Source organism: Rhamphochromis sp. 'chilingali', assembly GCF_963969265.1.
Source record: "Rhamphochromis sp. 'chilingali' genome assembly, chromosome: 17".
Lineage (NCBI taxonomy): Eukaryota > Metazoa > Chordata > Actinopteri > Cichliformes > Cichlidae > Rhamphochromis > Rhamphochromis sp. 'chilingali'.
Window position 1 is genome coordinate 449,530 of NC_137944.1, and position 16,627 is coordinate 466,156.

The 16,627-nt window shown below is 40.3% G+C and overlaps 1 protein-coding gene across 9 annotated transcripts in view; it reads right to left on the reverse strand.

Annotated features, from left to right (window-relative positions):
- Positions 1-2,166: 2,166 nt before the first annotated feature.
- Positions 2,167-16,627, reverse strand: part of epb41a (erythrocyte membrane protein band 4.1a) — a 57,064-nt gene continuing 42,603 nt past the window's right edge. For 4 of the 9 annotated variants that reach the window (XM_080862580.1, XM_080862576.1, XM_080862577.1 and 1 more), the window contains exons 17-21: positions 10,546-10,674; positions 8,249-8,365; positions 6,070-6,150; positions 5,699-5,818; positions 2,167-4,186 (exon numbers count right to left, since the gene is read on the reverse strand). In XM_080862580.1, the coding sequence (XP_080718706.1) occupies positions 5,720-5,818; positions 6,070-6,150; positions 8,249-8,365; positions 10,546-10,674 (426 nt within the window). In that variant the 3' untranslated portion in view covers positions 2,167-4,186; positions 5,699-5,719. The remainder of the gene's footprint in view (positions 4,187-5,698; positions 5,819-6,069; positions 6,151-8,248; positions 8,366-10,545; positions 10,675-16,627) is intronic. The other 5 variants (XM_080862584.1, XM_080862583.1, XM_080862581.1 and 2 more) reach the window with 3 other exon arrangements.

Sequence of the window (16,627 nt, forward strand, 5' to 3'; positions counted from 1 at the left end):
GATAGGGTGTGGCTAGGATTCACAATGAGCTCACCCAACACCTTGGCTGATTGTGACCTACACCTGTTTTCACACCTTGGCTCATGTGATTAGGTGGAGGATCATCAGGGGGTCCAGGACCCTCTTAGAGACACTTAAAATCTGGGAAAGAACAATTATCACTGCCTCACTATTTCATCCAGCTGTCATAAACCCACATGTGCTATTTACACATGTATTCCTAATGTCCTAATGTGCCTGAAGTCTCAAAGTCTGTCTGTGAGCTGCACCTGACGTTTGCAATAAATCTCTGCATTTTTCATTGATAACATGAAACTTGTTGGTAACACCACAGGGGCTTTCATTTCAGCTCGTTTCAGATCCTTCTGTCTCGGTCCCAAAAAGGTTGATTCTGTTCATCTGGATGTTTTCAGTGGGAGAAACGTTTCGTCATCATCAGGTGACATCTTCAGTCTCAGCTGACTGCAGGTTTCTTATAAACAGGACATCTGCACAATGACTGAAACCAGCAGCACTGAAGGAACAATGGGCTGTGAGGTCGTGACCATTGATCAACAACCACTGATCAATGGCCATGAGTCCCATTCACAGAGAGTTGGGGAATGGCTGCAATCACAGCATTGTAAGATGGTGACAGACGTACCCTTAGGCCCCTCCTCCATTCAGAGATGGTCTTTCCCTTTTCATGTAAATGGCCTCCTTGACTCCGCCCTCAAACCAGCGTTCCTCCCTGTCCAGGATGTTACATCCTCATCATTGAAACAGTCCACTGGCCTGTAGGTGTGCATAGACTGCAGAGTCCTGGCCTGACGACGTGGCTCTTCTGTGTTGTGTCATCCTCTTACCCAGAGGTTGTTTGGTTTCCCCGATGTATAAATCCAGCCCATTGTTCCTTCAGTGCTGCTGGTTTCAGTCATTATGCAGATGTCCTGTTTGTAAGGTTGGAAACCTGCAGTCAGCTGAGACTGAAGACGTCACCTGATGAGTGACGAAACGTTTCTCCCACTGAAAACATCCAGATGAAGAGAATATAAACTTTCTGGGATTTACTTGCCTGGATGATTGAGCATGCATCGGGACTCTGTCTCTGTCCCTTTTTCTGCTGTTCTCAAACAGCTTGAGCCGTGACTGTCAGTTTTAGTGAATGTGATTCGCTTAACCCTCAGGTTTCTCCACGATGCTGCTGCGCCTCTATTTTTTTTTTTGAAAGAGGTTTTGAAGAGATCATAGGTCGGCTGACTTTCTCCATTATCAACATCAGTCTGTCTTTGAATGTGGTTCCTGCGAATTTTAAACATGCAAATATGCAGCCTTTGATTAAAAAACATGATCTTAAACTGACGTCAAAAACAAAAAACAGGGCTCCTCTGCAAGCTGCAACTTCTTTGAAAGATATTTAGAGAAAACAGTTTCTGCTCAGTTAAACTGTTTCATTGAAGTGCATGATATCCAATATATTTGTCTATTTCTTTCTCATGTTCAGCACTTTGTGTCACCTGTGACTGATTTAAAGTGCTTTACAAATAAAGTTACATAAATGTTTTGTGTGCAGCATAATTATTAATAGTTACACTATTTCAAAGTATGTTTACAGCCTACAAGCAGATTTTCCATATTAATATGACGATCTAAAAATCTACTACAGCACTATAAATAGAACTGGGGCCTTTTTTAATTTTAGAAAATAAATATGTCAATAAAATAATTTTACTAATCCATTTTCTTAATGAATTTAATATCTAAACATTTAATTGCTGCATTTAAAAAGTCATCTAAGAACCTGTGGCATCAGGTAAGTTCTACAGAACGGATGTCAGAGCCAGAACAAGCTGTTTGCTCAGCACAGCGCAGAAATAAAGCTACAAATTGATTAACAAAGCATAATCGATTACTCTTAATAGAAACAATAACAAGAAAGATTTAAAATGACAGAGTTTTACATGGTTAACTGTCTACAGGGTGATTCAAATATTTACATTGGGATAAAAAATCTGGATGGTGGAATCAGCAAAACGATTACGTTATCTCTAAAGCCTCAGGAGTATTTGAACATGGTGCATATTTTATTAGTTACTATGGTGATAATGCTTCGATTACATATCGATATTTAGAGTGAACTGACCTTAAATGTATGCAAAAGCATCAGGAAGGACGACGCTGGCGATGACAATGTCAATAATGACCACAACAGTGTTTATTTAGTGCATGGTGCTTTTTACATGTTTTTGTGTGATGACCATGTGAGGGTTACATCTAAGAAAACATACACAGAAAATAAGATGTGGACTGCTGACACAGAGGAGGAGGAGTACCGTGATCATAATGATACAGTGAGAACAACAAACACTGGAGAGGATCTTAAAGGGCATCTTGTAACTAAAAGTCCGCCGTTTGAAGATAAAGTGCAAAGTGTGCACTGGTGCTAAAACGCCTAAAGTCACGCTGAAATGTTCTTTAAACTGTAAAAATATTGACTGTATTTCATTAATTTGATGCCGGACATTTTAAGGTTAACAAAAACTCACTGGATGACACAAATGAATGAGAGCTGTAGAAAGGACATTTATGTCGTTGAACCGTGACGTGTTCAGGGTGAACTGGGGTCCCAGTTATAAAGGCTAAGGCTAGGTTTGCAACAAAACCCCTTTTCTAGTTGTGTTAGTATACCCACTTTATTGTTCGTTGTCATTTTATGTCCGAGGTAAACAAAAATCATGTTCTTTTTCAAAAAGTGGCCCCAAACGTCTGAGTGGCAGTGTGACTCTGTTTCTGCTTCCAGTGGGCGGTGTGTACAGGCGTGGTCGGCTTTGTCCTCCAGGAAGTACACATGTCATAATCATACTGTTCAAATATTATGGCAGACATATGGAAGTTAGACAGTGTGAGAAGAATTCATCATCACTGCTGATTCGGTTCTTTCATCTCGTTTCTTTTTGTTGCTTTATTACATGCCGACTTTCTTCTCTCTGTGTTTTTCCCCTTACTGGTGTAATGTCACCACATTCATCCCCTTTCTGTTGTTCCATTATAATAAGCTGATAATCTGTATTGTGTTGTTCTTTGAATTATAACAGAAAATTATCCCAATTTACCGTATTATTAAGTGTCAGATATGTCAACCATTCCTATCATTTTAATGTGATGCAATAGATTTTATATAATAAAGTCTAAATATACAGACGCTGAAGTTTTGCTCTTCTCTTTACCGACTTCAATATTTCACAGATGTCTTTAAAGCAGCGCTAAGTGTACACACTGCCCACTGTGAGGAAAATTAGAAACGTAATGCAGAAACTATAACGATGTGGGGAACATTGTCATGTAAAATCATATCTAAAACACAAAACGCACAAAGGTGGAAATAAATAAACGTCATGTCAGTGCACTACGATCTCTGTGGTCCTGATGAAGCCCTGTTTTGGTAACACGAGCACAAAAACACAACTAAACAATCAAAAGGTGTCACTGAACAAATGCCAGAACTTTGTCAGATGAAAGGATTAATTCCCGCACGTTAGTTTCATACAATCAATCTTTTCCTATACACAAATTGAAAAAATATTATTTTTACGTCGAGAGGGAAAATAAAATATTTACTGTACAAGAAATGACACCAAACTTGCACTAAAATTTGAGAGGGATCCTGCGAGTCCCAAAGTGTACAATCCCAAGTGACATCACCCACAATCCCTTTGTCAATGCTGCTCGGATACATTGTTACAAAATACTTGATTTTCAAGTTACTGGTAACCAATTCTGATGGTAAGAAAAGCTGTAGAAAAATAAATTACCAATATATCAAGAGTAAAAGACCAAATGCCCTTGATTTTTTCTTAAAATCTCCACACAAATTGGAGAGGATGAAATCCACAAATGCTGTTCTTTAATTTCTTTTTCATATTTAAAAAAAGATGATTTTTCATCCATAACTCCAGCAGCTGCTCTTTTGGCAGTAAATGGAACAAGAGGGGGATTGTGGGGAATACTGGCAGGGTTCTTGGGAATTTTCTGGTGACTCTGTCTCCTTCAGGCCAAACTTCACACTCGTGGAGTCAAGTTCATTTGTCATTGTTGGAGCTAGTTCGCTCTGATGAGGTCTGGTGGTTCCCGTTGATGGTTGCTGGGTGCGCTGAGGTAAAATGGTGTGATGGAGATACGAGGAGGAATGGGGTGGAGTGGGGGGTAGCTGAGAGGGCCGAAGTTTGATTGAGGAAAGATGACAGAAAGTAAAGAAAGAATAAAAGAATATTTAGTGGCGTTTACCATGAAAATATCTGCATTTTTGATCACAAGACAGTCAGCTATCTGAGCACAAAGGAAAAGGCCCCAAAACCAAAAAAGAAAATGAAGCAAGAAATATTACATAGAAAATGAGAATTTTAATATATACGTAATGTAATTTGAATTGTATAACACGACATTAGTCTTAAAGAGCTTTTTTTAACCATACATGTAAACAATCAAAATTTTATTTGATTGTTGTTTCTGTCGTCTGCTGAACTTTAGATTCATTTATTTTTAATAGTTTATTTAAAATACTTTATAATTCATTTTTATTGGCCATTATAATAAAACTTTTTTTATGGAAAAAGAATAATAATGTGCTTTTATTGTACAATTCATCAAAAAGTGGTGAAACTGACCATCAAACATTTACAGTTCATATACTGTCATATATACACACATTACTGGGATACTGAGCAAGGATCATGTGATTGAGGCCATTCATTGACTCCACATTGGCAGCAAACACACTGGCTGAAAGGACCCATGTGCTCGTACATGACGCAGCTCTTCGTGGAAGCTGTTACCATAGATTCACCCAGCCTCTGTTTCTCTACATTAGCTCTGTCTGCGGAGCTTCACTCCAGTAATGCTACTGAGTTTGTTAACACACCAACAAAAATCTGTCTCTGTTGGTTTTTTATTCTCTGGAACTTGAAACAAAGTGTTTTACAAAACTATGATTATTGTTCCTTTTACCACTTTGGTAGCTTTAGTTGGCATCGTGCCTTCCTGATCTTCCTGTGAGACAGCACTGAGGGCTTCAACAATCTGCAGCCCTCCCAGCCCTCCCAGCCCTGCTCACATGTTCAGACAAACTGGGAGGCAGGCTGGGCCGTTTACATACCAGCCTGCCAACCAGCTCAACAGCATCAGATTCCCAGCCTGGACCCTTTAACATCACATATCCAAGGCAACAATTAAAGCCACATGGGCCCTAACACCTTACACTGTGGACGTACCATGTTTCACTTTCATGCAAACACCGGAGATACTTCTGCAGGTTTTCATTTAATTACTGATCTGCGTCCTTCATAAACATCTCCATGTTTCCATGACTCGGTTCAGTCGGTTTCTATCATTACTTATCACGGTCCTCTTGTGTTTAAAACACAGTTTGGTGATGTAGTTCGTCTCCATGGTAGCTTTTACTGTAAATAAGTTTCTTTTGGTGGCTGTTATTGTAAACAGTGACTGCCGTTTCTTAATTATTTATGCTGGTTAGTGGTTAGGTGGAGGTGGTTAGGAGGTTTGAGTTTAAGTCTGAATTCTTGGTTAAGTTTAAACTTTTTCAACATCTTCTTTTATCCTCGTCACAATTATAATTATACTCAATATGATCTTCACAAGTGATTTTCAGTCTGACCAGTGGATACTTGGTGGGGGACAGATGAAATCCAGATGTATCACTTGCCTTCCACAGGATCAGTCCGTCTTACTCTGGGGTGATCTCCGTCTCCTGATGCACGACCACTTTGGTGACAGACATATCTGGGTGCTGCTCCTTTGCCTCTTTAATGGCCTGGGCCAAAGCCTACAGAGTAAACACCACACTCCTAAATGACCTGCACGACACGCACTGTTGTGACGAACATGACTTTCATGTAGCATATATTTACTGGACATACTGCTCTGTGGGGCAAGCTAGGCCTGCACATAATCCCAGGGTCACTTATGTGGTACATTTCCTGTAAATCAGCGAATGAGCTAACACACAGACCTTTAAGGAAAACATGATTTAGTGTGAACAACGAAGCAGTGAGAAATGCTCCATAATGAATTTACCTTGTCATGATCTATTTCTGTGTCCCCAGTGATGACAATTCTCTTTTCAATGCGAGTCTCAGAGATCCCTCCTTTCACCGTCTGTAACAGAGATGTGACACAAGCTTTAAAAATCTAAATCCTCCCTCTGTCTTTATTTCTCCTCTGAACAGAATTGACGTTCGCTGGAAAATCCTGAGTGAAATGACAGTGACAGTGACTCCTCTTAAATCCAGGACCAAATGACCTCACACCACATTCACCAGCGTGAGGCCAGAAGACGCCACTTACTGAGTGGAAACTTCTACAGATACAGTCACAGGCAGTTCATTTCAGCATTAGCAGGTAACAGTATAAGAGTATGCTTGTGAAAGTTTTTCGTATATGGAAACAGTATATCAAACGTATCAGTATGTCAGCTGAATGAAGCAGATGTAGGAGAGTATGTCTTTCACATAAGAATTGAACTAACTGTTTCTGATGGAGCCTGTGTGAGATCTCAGAGGCTCGGAGCAGAAGTCTGATGGCCGGGAGGAGCACAGAGTTATGTAGTGACTGTTCCAACAGCTGATCACAAAATGTACCTGACTGAATCATCTGAAGTTATGTGCCAGTTATCTTTACCCTGAGTTTGAGTTGTGCTCTGTTACATGAAAATACTAAAAGATAACTATGTAAAAAACATGGTATCATCTGAGAGTGTTGTTGTTGGGAGAGACGAGGATGCAAACAGTCACATCTGATTTAATAAAGTACACCCACACTGAAAATGTCTGCCACTCAAACAGCCTGTGTTTCAAGACAGCTGGTTTAAGTTAGAGATGGACCGATCCGATATTACGTATCGGTCTGATACTGACGTAAATTACTGGATCGGATATCAGAGAGAAATAAAAGATGTAATCCGATCCATTAAATATCAAAAAAAGCACCTCACTAAACTACACGGCGTAACTCTGCTCATAACCGTAGCACGTCGCAGCAGTGTGGTCACGTGATAGAGCGGCTGTGTGTTTGTAGCCTCGCTACCAAACCGGCATTTCATCTCTGAGGAAGTGATCCCAGAGAGAAGTAAAGCAAGTGTGTAAGTTCATCTCTGAATGTTTGTAAAGCATTCCAGCGTTAAGCTTAACAACCTATGGAGCGACTGCCTCTCTCTCTCTCCTGCTGCTACTTCAATCATGAAACTGATCAATGATCAGCTGATCGTCTCTCTTCTTTGTTTTTGGCCCACTTTGCGCCAGAAAGAGGAAACCAGCGGCTGAACAACAGCAGCACGTTTAAGCTTGACTGTTGTTAGGATTTATTTAATATTACTTTCTACACCAGGATCTTTTTCTACACAGCTGACGTAACTGTGCAGGGGCGGATCTAGCAAAGTTTAGCCAGGGGGGCCGATAGGGCATGAACAGGGAAAAGGGGGCACAAAGACATACTTTTCTTTCTTATTCTCATTTACAATGTGGAGCTTTTAATAAATAATTATCTGAATCTGACACCCAAAGTTTTAATCTGATGTAAAATGTATAGAAGTCCATTACTGTATATAGTAACTGTTAAGTCTAATATACCCTAGTAAGCTGTAGTACTTTTTCCTTTGGGAACCATCTGTGCAGTCTGCAGTTCTGTTGAAGAAAGATGTTGAATCTGTTTAATTATTCTTGAAAAATAATTGATTTCTGTGCATTTTTTCACACTGCATCAAATTAAAGTTGATTATGTCGATTAAGCATCATGAGGGCGGGGGTGGTTCCCTATTTATTTATTTATTTATTTGCTGGGAGTTTGCAGCCCTGTTAGTTAGGTTGTTTAATATTTCTGGTAAGTACTCTTTAAAATACCAGAGTAGGGAGGATGGAGCAGGTTTAAGTTTATTAGATTGATCAGTTTTGCTGAACTATGAAATATTTGTATGTGTTTTTTACATACAGGTATAACAGAATAGCTTTATTTTTTTTAACTTGAGTATGAATTTATACAAAACGCAGCAAGATATTTATAAAAAAAAACTTTTATTGATTAAAAAAACTATCGGATTCATATCGGTATCGCCAGATATCCAAATTTATCGTTATCGCACATAAAAAAGTGGTACCGTGCCATCTGTAGTTTAAGTGACTAATAGCAGACATTTTTCACAACATAGTGATAGTGTACTGATCTCTACTGCCTGAGAAGCTGTTAGTGAAGTGTGCCAGACCTTGGTGATCTGGGTGGTGGTGGTGGTGCTGATGGTCTCAGAAGTAATCGTCTGGGCACTCAGCAGCACTCCCGACTCCCTCTCTGCCACACTGTCCACCGGCTGTGGGAGAGATAACTTTAAGTACCAAACAAGAAATTACTCACACATTTAAACACAGCACATGAACTTCATTATGTCAGAAAAGGGATAAAAGTGTGCAGACTTTGCGTTGTTAATATATAATAACAGTTAAAAGTGAAATGTGTACTTTTGCTATTCTAATAAAGGTTATTATTGACTTGAAGCTACAAATCGTTGCTCTTTTCTGTGGGACTTGGACATCTACCAGCTGAAAATGGCATTGATTAGATTTGTGTCGTTCCAGTGTCCACGGTGCACATCCAGGTGAAAACCAAGAACGCTCTGCTAAAGCCTCCAGTGTTTACAGTAGCAATGTGGCTTTAAGAAATGCAAACTGGTAAAGCATTTGAAACTGAAGCACCAAAGCAAGATGGGCCATCCCAACAATATAAGCAACAATGTAACAGTGAGTGGTGTGAAAACTCTGAAGTATCACCAACTTCTTGCAAAACTGAACAAACAGCACTTAACAGTACAAATGATTAATCACCCGAAGCATACTACAAGCAAAGACATGGGATGTTGATCCATGGCTAACTCAGTCACATGAGCTCAACCTAAAAAAGACAAAACTGCAGGCAGTGAGATCCACAAAGAAGCAGCAACTGAGGCTGGTTCAGTTCTGGCCTGGCAGAGCATCTCAAGGAGGAAATGCAGCGTCTGATGAGGTTCTTGGGTTCTAGACTTCAGTCATTGAATACAAAGTATTTCCAGGGAAATGTAAAGTCATGTTAGTTTGTATATTGGAGGATAGAGTATCTATAGTACTATAGTAGAAATCGCTTTAAGCCCCCTCAATTTTAAACATTTATGTTAAAGTAATTTATGTTGGATTTTCTGTAATCAACACAGGCTCAGATACACACAGACACCCCCACTAATATTCGGTTAGATGTCCCTCAGCTCTCTAGGTGAAGCAGAGAAATTGATAATTATATTCCAGGAGAGAAGCGTGCTGTGCCGGAGTCAGTCTGAAGAAAGTTAAATAACAGTGTCTGAGAGGGAAACCAGACAAGTGTTCACAGCAGTCACAACAGCGGGAAAAAAAATAACAGATGCTCAGGCTGTAATGAGGGGGGGTGCTGAATACTGCAAATCCATTCCTGGAAACTGGACCAATCACAGGACACGATCGAGAGCTGACATAAAAACAAAACCGAATTAAGAATATATTATACAGCGTCAACATAAGCTAGAAAATGTGGTTTGGTAACAGGATCAAGGACTGAACTTTACAGTTTCACTGCTATGCAGGTTTGATCTGATCAGCTGTTTTGAATCCCAGCCCTGTGTTTAACAGACGACCCACCTAATTATTAATATTGACAAATTAGCAGGTCATGCTAGTGCTGTAGAATCAAATCTGCCACTAAACGTAGAGTTGGCATTATTTTACATTTCAGTTATTGCATGCTTTTGTGTTTTTGTGTGAGATATAGGCCACACCATGTGGGAGTGGAGATTCCACTCTAGCCCAGCTATTTGGAGTCGCGTACAGGGACTAGTAAAGGGGTCTTGGAGACTCCAGTGAGGGAAAAGGATATTTTAAATGAAAGTAGTTGTCACCTGGCCTGGATGGTTTTGCTGTTAAAATAATTACATTTTACCAGACAGAGGATTCGTTTTCAATAGATTTACGTGGATTTGTTGTGATAATAGACTGGATTGGAAACTGCTGGTTTGCTGGACCTGTGGATAACAGGAGGGGGGAAAGCCTACTCTGTAATTAGGAGGTGACCATCCAGGCGTGGAGAGGAAGAGCTCGAGTGTTGTATTCCCAAAATCTGCTGTGGAAACACTCCGTATTGACCCAAGGCCTATGAAGGTGGGTGAAAAGCCTTTCCCAGGAAGACTGCTTGTTCTTCTGCGTGACCACCTTTTTCTGCTTGTACCAGGCTAATAACTGTGACTGTGGTGGGCCTTTGATTCCAGGCCAGAACGTCAGCCCACCAGTCTGCTTCCAAACACCTTATTTAATTCTTGTATTAAGGCCATTATGTTGACCACTCCTTAATACTAGGGCCAAAACTTTCGGCCAGGCTTATGAAAACCAGACAGTGTGTAGTAGCATTGCATACAAAGTAAAAAAAAAGCTATACTTTGTGTTTAATGTGAGAAAATAACTTGTAAAATGCATATTTTTGTAAGGGGGAAATGTCTCAAATTCACCTCACCTGAGCTGACTCGTATGTGATGGTCTTGGTTTCAGTGTGAACTAAGGGTATGTCCTTGTAGGCTGCAGTTCCTCTTACAGAATTGGTAACATCTGAGATGGTGATTGTCTGGGTCTTTAGCACAGGAGACTGCAGAAAGCAGATAAACAGCAATAAACTCTCAGGGTTTTACAAAGACAACAGTGTGGCACTGTAGCTGCTGCACAACGCAAGGGAAAGAAATCCAAACCCTGTTTGTCCCAGACACACATTTACACACACAGAAAATATCCTGCTGGATTTCTTACTAAACTATGAATTGATCCTTAAATCCCACTTCACTGAGGAGACTGGTAATGTAACTGTTGTACTGGGAAATGCATTCATGAAAACCAGCATGTTTAAAATCTATATCTGACTTACAACATGTCTAACAGGGAACTCTAATGATTTTAACTGAATCTACCAAAGCCTTTTTTATTCGAGATAAATGTGCGTGGGTATGAGTGTGACAAAGTGTAGCGCTGAGCGCACCTTAATGCTAGACAAATAATCTGTTATAATAGAAATGTGATCTGTCTGCATGATTCCACAACTTGCTGTATGTATGCAATGAAACTTTTAATTGTATAACACTAAAATGTTTTAGACACTAGAGGTAAAGTAAGTATAACTTGAAAATATAGTTTGTGTCATTATAATTTGTCACTGTCGAGCTGCACATTTCACTCATCATGTTCCTGTGTTTTGGGCAACGGTCTATAATTAACTGTCGCCTTTCTCATGCCGTCACCCAGTTCTGTCATGACTCTGATCCAATCACAGTCAGCCTTCAGGTCCTCAAATGTGCATGTTAACCATGTATTAGGCCATAATATATTTCATGTTGCAGAATTGTCTCTGCCCATTGCACAAAAACCAGCTTAAAAAAATAATTAGCAGCTGCAGGCAAATAATGAAGTGTGCAACTACAAAGGACGAAGTATTCCAAATGGCATCCAAATGTTTGCACAAAACAATAATTCATTTGGTAGAAAATAAAAATCAAACCACAATGTCTGCAGTGCTCTGCCTTCAAACACCGTGCACAACTTATTCTTGAAACACACATCAATAACAGAGCAGACGGGTGTTTCCTAAACTGCAAAAATGTAGGAGTGAAGACCTGCAGCTGGAAACGCCCAGTGTTTGTGGAAATGATGAGACACTGCATTTCAATATATTAATGCAGTTCTGTTATTCCTTGCAAGCGTCCATTACAACCATTTGTCTGTCTTTAGTTGGTTCCCTCCTCAGTAGGTTTATGACTATAAAAATGCTGGTGATTGTTTGCTTTAAAGATCAACGTTCTCCCCAGTTTCATTAGTATTCCTTCAAATGTTCCACCGGCTGAAAGGGAACCAAAACGAACGCTGATAGTTTCACAGCCAGACAGACCTCAGCCACATCCTCTAGCTTTTCATGGAGGACTCTGAAGATCACCCCGGCATGTTCTAGGTCTGCGTCACATTCCCCTCTGTTAGGCATTCCCAGAAAACCACCAACAATGATCTATGGGGCTTCATGAGCTGCCAAAACCACATCAACTAGCTCCTTTGAGCTTTGAGAAGCTTTTCTTTAAGCTCGCTCCAGATGTTTGAGCTCCTTCAGTTTTTCCTCAGCACCGTACGGCAGAGGAAAACAGCTTCGGTTGCTTGTATTGATAGTTTCACACATTCCATATCAGAGCCTATGATCCGTATACAGGACACCTCCATTATGGTGCTCTGCACAGCATGCTAAGGTAGCCAAAACCCAGAAGCATGTTTAAGCCGAGTGATGCTGACCCCAGACCAGCAGCCAGACCCTGTTAAATCATATGAGAGAATGTGTTTCAGGCCATTTTACAGAGAAACACAAAAGTAATGCAACAAGCAGGACAATGATTACTTTCTCCTGGGAGCAATTAAGTAACATTTTGCATTACTTGTTCTGCGTCATGATGACTTTTTTGAGTAATGAACCTACACGGATCACAACACAGAGGAGCACACAGCATGTAGTTAACGTGCATGACTGTAATTTCTTTCATACGCTGCTCAGTGATGGTGCTGACTCAACGCGGAGACGATGAGAACCTCGTGAGAGTGAATAAGAAATCAAATTGTTAAGTGATGGAATCAGAATCGCTAAATTCTTGTCAATTTCCATCTACATAAGTGTGACACGAGATTAATAATGCCAATTCTAAAAACATCGAGTAAAATATAAAAGCAGAATGCAATGATTAGCAAATCTCATGAACACGTTTTATTCACAGAACACAGAAATCACACCAAATGTTTACACAGAGAAAATGTTCTCTGTTAACAGGTAGCTGTGTCCACATTGACATGAAATCAGTTTGAGCTTAGTCTGTGACGCTGTACTTTCATTATCATGAGTGTCTGAAAATCCCCACAAATCATTGTTTAAGAAGCACCTGAGGGAACATGAGGCAGATAAACAGCCTGTTTGTTACCAGTCACATGACTGAGTATAAAAAGAGCAGGCAGGCAGTTTCCCAGAAGTAAAGACAGGCAGGGGGCACCAGTCTGCAAAAAACTGCATTTACAAGCTGCAAAACAATTGTTTGTCAAATAAACAACTGTGAAAGCTGCAAATTTCTCATAATAGCATCAACAGGTTCCAGAGAAATCCGTGTGCACAATGCACAAGCCTGGAAATCCATGTTGGATGAGCGAGAGCTTTCTGCCTAAGTCAGCACTGCATTAACAACAGGCTTGACTCTGTCATGGAAATCAGCGCAAAGACTCGGGAACGGCTCACGGTGCCGTCCACACCTGCAGTGTCACTTTATATGTGAACATCATCCTGAATCTGGGCCAAATGTCACATGGACTGAGGCAAAGTGGAAATCTGTTCTGAGGTCAGAAACATCTGATTTGTTTTCTTTTTGGCAAACATGGACGTCACTTCACCTGGACTAAAGAGGAGAGGGAGAGGCATCATTCAGCTGGTTTCCGCTGATGTATGGCGATACATTACTGACTATGAATTTGGCAACTTGCACATCTGGAAAGGATCCATCAGTGCTGAAATACAAGGTTTAGACCAACATAGTAACTAAGACAACAGTGTGAAACCATGTAAAGCATCTATTACAACAGCATGGGTCTAGGTTGAGTCTAGAATTCTTACCAATTCAAGATATTTGGAAAAACATTAAAAATTAAAAATATGAAACTGAAGATTCAGAATAATTGAAAAGCCAGAATTCTGTATACAATAGTCCTCTAACAAAAGTCTAACAACTCGTCTTTAACTCAGGATGAGCTGGTTCTTCTTTCTTTAAACATTTGATCTATTGTTGAATTAAATAATGATTTTCAGAAATCATTGCATTCTTTTTTATTTTAACGGCGTCCCAGCCTTTTCAAAAGTGGGGTTGTAATTAGAAAGTGCTTAAGACATAGAAGTGTTGTGTCTGCGAGGATAGGTACATTTGTCTGTTCTCAGTTAGATTAGAAAAGAGCTGTATAGCCTGTGTGTTCACCATGACACAAGTATAGAGTCTGAAGACGATTCAAAGTGTGGCATTTACATTCTGTAGAATAGATCTTTATTGTCACTGTTACAAGAACAACGAAACAGTTTGTCAGCGTGTCGATTTTTACATTAGAAAGAGAAACGTTAAAGAGCTGCAGGTGCATGCTCTCAGTGCAAGGGAAACCAGTCGCGTCGGCTGAAATCAGAATAATAGTGAGAAAATTAAGACCAGCTAAAGAAACAATTCTGACAAACAGAAACACAGTGGTGGGAACGGCACACCCACAGGAAAAACACCAGTGGCAGATGACCACAGTTTCTTTTTCATGGAAAACCTCCTTCACTGCTTCCAATGAGGAAAGTTACATTTATTTGCACTTAAAATCCAAGATAATGTGAGCGTGCGCACACCTACCAATGCTTGTGTATATTTGCTCAGCATACACAGTCACATGTTATAGTCAAAGCAACAGGGCGACTCCTCCTTACAGACAACACAGCCAGAATAAGAGAGTTCAGGCTTTGTTGTCCGTGTTTGGTACGGACACCTTGTGTTCTTACGACATTCGTTTTAAAACAGCCTGATAACCAGTTGAATTGGCCAAATTTCCAAACTGGGCACATTTTCATCTGAAGAAACAACAACTCGGTTTATTGCCGAATTTCAACTACTGGACATGTTTCAGAGGTTTTTCTGTTGATTTGCATGATTTAGATTTTAAAAACAGACAAACAGGACTGAAGTCAACTCCTCCAAGATTTGACACTAAGAGAAAAACTCAAACTTAGTTGACGAATTATTTGGAAAAAATATATTTTTAAATGTAATATGAGAAACATATTTTCTAATTATATTCTTTATCAAAAAAGCAATCGCAAAGACTATTTGCCAAATTTGGTACCTGTAAAGAACCTTTAAACGACTTTCCTGTAATTATCTGATAACAACAATGATGAAGATAATCGCACTGATCACTCAAAGTGATTTACATGTACACGATTGTTCATAAGCTTTATAACACCCCAATGTTTGCAGTTATTTATTGCAATTCAAGCCGTTCGTGGTGAACTGTCAGAGGTTAAAAAAAGGTAAGGTTACCCAAAACTGTGATAATGTACATTTATAATTATACAAAAAGGCCTTTGTCAGGGAACAACATAGATTAACAGTTTAAAGCTGTTCTGCAGCAGTGGAGGTTGATCAAGCCTTGAAAGATGGTGCTGCTGACTCCTACAGCTGTTCCAACATTTCTGGATTACTTACAGCCCCCTCTGTCTGGATAGAGGCAGTGTTGGAGCACACTGTGGTGCCATACCCTCGTGAGCATCAGCTGAACAGTACTGCACTGCAGAAAGTAGAGTGATGCTACAGAAATGGTGAGAAAAAGCCGATTAACGATAGAAGAGAGACAGACCATCATAACACTTATAAATGTAGGTCTGTGCTACAGAGAGACCGTGAAGAAAGTCACAGTGTCAGTGAGCACAGTTTCCTTCACCATCAAAGGCTCAGAAACAGGAAGAGGTCTGGTCCCAAAGACACGACTGAATCAGAGGACAAGTTAACAGCTGTGTGATGGCGGCTCACAGGACAACAGCTTCAAGCAGCTTAATGGTGGCCGTAGTGAGCAAGGCTCAGTTTCTACTGTGAAGACTTCGAGGTGCAGGTTTGACAGGACGAGCTGCAGCAAGAAAGCCAGACGTCAGAATAAGACGAGGCTTGTCTGGGCCATGAAACACCACCGTTGGGCTACTGAAGACTGGAAGAAGCTTTTATGGACTAATGAATCAAATGTGAAATCTTGGGTTCATCACCCAGGATCCGTGTACGCCGTGGAGTAGGTGAAAGGACGGGTCCACAGTGTGTGGCATCAACTGTCAAACATGGAGGAGGAAGTGATAGTTGTGCCAGAACTACCTCAGGAACAAAGAACAAGATGGTGAGCTTGAAAACATGGAGGTCCAGCACAGTCTCCAGACTTAAACCCCATCGAGCTGGTTTGGGATGAACTGCACAGAAGAGTGAAAGCAAAGCAGCTACAAGGTCCACGTTTATGGGAACTTCTGCTACAGATATGGGAGAAGATTAGATTTCTGCTGTAGCCAGAAGCCACGGCTGTGTTCAGCTGTTATATCTGCAAAGGAGGCGACTCTGATGAGTCAAAGGTTAGACTCACTTTGGTCTATAAACTGATTCCATGATTTCTGATTTAACTCCAACTCCTTATTTGTACCATGCTTTCATTTCCGAGTGCAACGAGACATTTGGGGTGAAAAATTGAGGTGTTCTAAAACTTTTGAGCGGTAGTGTAAGTCACCTCAGCATTTGAACAGGCACTATCTCCAACGTTGTCAGTGCTTTTTACTACAGCAGATTAGCAAGTGTCGTGGGCTGTGAGCACACAGTTGTGTCTTTAAAGGGATTCAAACAAACCCTGAAAGGTAAAGAGGCATCAGTCAGTCCTCATCTGCGCTGTCTAACTCAAAGACCCGACTAGTTACAGCACCAGGCGCAGGAAAACAAATGTACACACTCAGTTACTTATAATACCTCTACATTATTTGCATTTTGCAA